The 3,328-nt window shown below is 37.6% G+C and overlaps 1 protein-coding gene across 1 annotated transcript; it reads right to left on the bottom strand.

Annotated features, from left to right (window-relative positions):
- Nucleotides 1-264: 264 nt before the first annotated feature.
- On the bottom strand, nucleotides 265-2,309 carry LOC114717534 (heavy metal-associated isoprenylated plant protein 37-like). Its single transcript, XM_028902696.1, has 3 exons — nucleotides 2,051-2,309; nucleotides 1,820-1,895; nucleotides 265-1,358 (listed from the first exon to the last, which is right to left on the bottom strand). Exons 1-3 carry the CDS (start codon nucleotides 2,087-2,089, stop codon nucleotides 265-267), a joined length of 1,209 nt encoding a protein of 402 aa, XP_028758529.1. The 5' UTR covers nucleotides 2,090-2,309.
- Nucleotides 2,310-3,328: the final 1,019 nt, after the last annotated feature.

Genomic DNA, 3,328 nt, shown 5'->3' with positions numbered 1-3,328 from the left:
GACAGTAAAGACAAGAAAGTCATGGAAAGAAGCCATAAGAGTCATCACTCTCTTGGGACTAAACAATCAAAGCAAACTTTCTCAGAGGGAACAATAAAGCCAAACATACATCTAAATAAATAGTTCACAAGCATTCTTCTTCTTAACGCATGCTTGCAGGCTCACTAAATTTACAGAGTCACCACTAAAAAGCTTAGTAAAAGCAGACATGCAGGTCAAATTGAACTTTTTCCAGCCTTTTTAACACTCTACAAATCTATGATATTACATAATTGAGCAGCTGCTGCTAGTGTTGTCATCACTGAACATATGAGCTGCAGAATGATCATTCCCAGGGTAATAATAATTAGGTAGGGCATAGGAGTAATTGGGAGGGATGTAGTTGTTGTTGCTGCTGCTGCTGTTGTTATAGTTGTAGCAGTAATAGCCTGTGTTAGGAGTAACTATAGGGGACCTTTGATACATCATCTGGGGTTGTTGCTGCAAGGCATGCCTAGCCTGCATATTCATGTTCATGTTCATCAATGGAGAAGCTTGGTTGCTGAAGCCATTCATGTTCATCAATGGTGGTGGGTATTGATGAGCAGAAGTGGCAAAACCTCCATTGGGAAGTCCTGGTGGTGAAGGGGATCCTCCAAATCCACTGAGATTGTTGCCCAAAACAGTGGCATTCCCAGGATTTGGATTGTTGTTGCTGTGAAATCCAGCTAAACTCATCATAGTGCCAATGTCATTAGCCCTCTTGGGATCTCCAAGATTGAGCTTTTCTCCACCACCCAGATGGGTATTGTTCATTTTCAGAGCAGCCATTGATCTCTGGTCAAGCCCTCCAGCTGAATGATGACTAGCTTTATTTCCCATATTCTGATGATTAGGGCCTCCTTTCTTGCCATTATTGTTGTGATTTCCACCATTGTTGAAAGCAGCAGGAGAAATGGCTCCTCCAGCTCCTTTTTTAGCAGCATTGGCATCAGCTGCTGCTTGCTGCCTGAGAAGGTTCAGCTGATTCGCCTTCTCCCGGATGAACCTCAGCTCATCATCGTCTTCATCATCCTCCTCTTCATCATCGTAGTAGTCGTCATCATCCTCAGAACTAAAAGCTGGAAATTTCTTCTGGTTTTTCAAGGCTGCCTCAAGCCCCTTCACCATCCCCACTCCTTGCTTCTGCCCTTTCTTGATGTCATCCTTCACACAATTATTGTTCTTCTGCTGCTTCTGGTTCTGATTTGTCTTCTGAGACAACCAGAGCTCAGCATGCTTACCGGCTCTCACCAGTTTCTTGATCAGTGTCTCTGAATCAACACTTCCAGAAACTGTTACTTTCTGCTGTTCTGCATCTATTTGAACTTGATAAACACCTGTAAACAAGACAATGGCCCAAAACACCACCAAGAGGCAGACCACAAGGATCAATTATAAGTAGTACATTATCACGTATCCAAGCTCTAACATACAGGCAAGATCAAACGTTTTGAAACAATAATAAAAAAAAAAAGAAGCACCATATGTTTAATACAAGCCAATAGTCTAATAATTGCAAGCAGAAGTCTCCCATTGAAGATTAATAAACAGAACATTCGATATTTCTCTAGCTTATTCATAAAAAAATAAGAAAACCAATGCTGAGAATTGCAGATAATGCTACTGATTCATAACAGAATGTGCTTCCAACAAGAACTATCCAATCGATTTCTTTTCTATACAATTGTTCATGAACCAAGCAAGACAGTTAAGAAGGTGAGGACAAGAGAGAGGAGAGTGAACAGTAAAGACAAGACAGAAGAAGGAAAACAGTAAAGATAGAGAAGAAAGTGATGACCTTCAATTCTCTGAAGGATTTTCTTCACTTTCTGCTTGCACCCATCACAGTGGATGTTCACCTTGAGAACACAAGTCTGTACATGAAGAAACAGAAGCAGGAAACAACAGGAGAAAAACCATGCTCAACACATTAAATATATAAGGAAGTATAAATATCGCAGTGCTGATAGAAAATGAAGGAGAAGGTTAAAAAGGGGGTGAGCTTTAAAAGAAGAAGACAGAAAAAAACCTGGATTTTGAGGAGCTTAAAGTCTTCTCCTTTAGTCATATCTTCAGTGCTGTTTGGAACGAAATCCCTCTTCCCTCTCTCTCTCTCTCTCTCTTATGTCTGTGTTTTGTTTTGCTACCAAAAACTTAGGCCAAGGAAAGCAGTTAGGAGGGGTTGCTGCATGTGATTTTCTACTTTCTACTACTCAACAGATGTTACTTTCTGCTTCCTTTCTTTGCTAGCTACTCTTTTCAACTAGTTCTCAGGAACCAAACAAAAACAAAAGCTAAGAGCAAACGGGGTTGAAGCTGAAGACTTGAAGCAATTATTTTAATTTGAACTTTTCAAAATGCAAAATGCAGAGAGTAGAAACGAATATAATAATGCTAGTGAGGTGAGAGATAGAGATAGAGAAAAAGAATGCCGAGACAAACAGTGAAAAATGATCAACAGGAAAAGGGTATTGCGGGAAGATGAGGAGGAGAGAGAATGAGGAAGAAAGGAAATCAGATGGCTAGGGAGAGGAAGTCAGAGAAAGAGAGGGGGGAATGCTCTGATATGATGTGATTTAACGTTAAAACTGAGAGGAGAGACAACAATAAAAGAAGAACAGCGACTTGACATGCCCAATTCTTTCCTCTGTAGTTTTGTCCTTCATCTCTCGCCTCGTGATTTACTGCTATTTACGAAGTTTTCCCATCAATATTTCACCTTCCTTCATATCTTCATGTGAATTGTGAACTCAACTATTGGTTTGTTTCTTCTGAGGGAGGTCAATATGCAAAAAGAGTGCATATCAAATAGTTCCGTTTGAATGGGAAAAAAACATTGGGCGAAAAAAATGAGACGAGAAAAATGAAGAAGAGAAAAAAAATTTTAAAAAAAAACTATCACCTCATTTACTGGGAAGAATTAAAAGAAAAAAGAATAAATATTTAAATGACTAAATTATCTTTCTATGTAAAAATATATCAGATTTAAAATTAAATTAAATAACACAATGAAAAATCATTTCAACATGAAATTATTTGATGAATACATATTTTTATGTTATTATATTTAAAACTAAATAATTTCAAGAAAAATGTTATATGACAAGGTAAAAAACAAAAGTGGGTAATTTCTTTAAATTAGATATAGTAAAAGAAAATAAATAAATATATATTATCCAACATCATTAATAAATGTTAAAAGTATAACACAAAAATGAGGAACGGATGGTAATGGCAAGAATCCAAAATGAGTTTCTTCCTAGCCTTTTTTTTTTCCCTCTCATTTTCCCTCTTTTTTCCAAGCGAA

Source organism: Neltuma alba, unplaced genomic scaffold (genome assembly GCF_004799145.2).
Source record: "Neltuma alba isolate B1F8T4 unplaced genomic scaffold, ASM479914v2 tig00011750_pilon, whole genome shotgun sequence".
Taxonomy (NCBI): domain Eukaryota; kingdom Viridiplantae; phylum Streptophyta; class Magnoliopsida; order Fabales; family Fabaceae; genus Neltuma; species Neltuma alba.
This window is presented reverse-complemented; position numbering and strand designations above follow the sequence as displayed.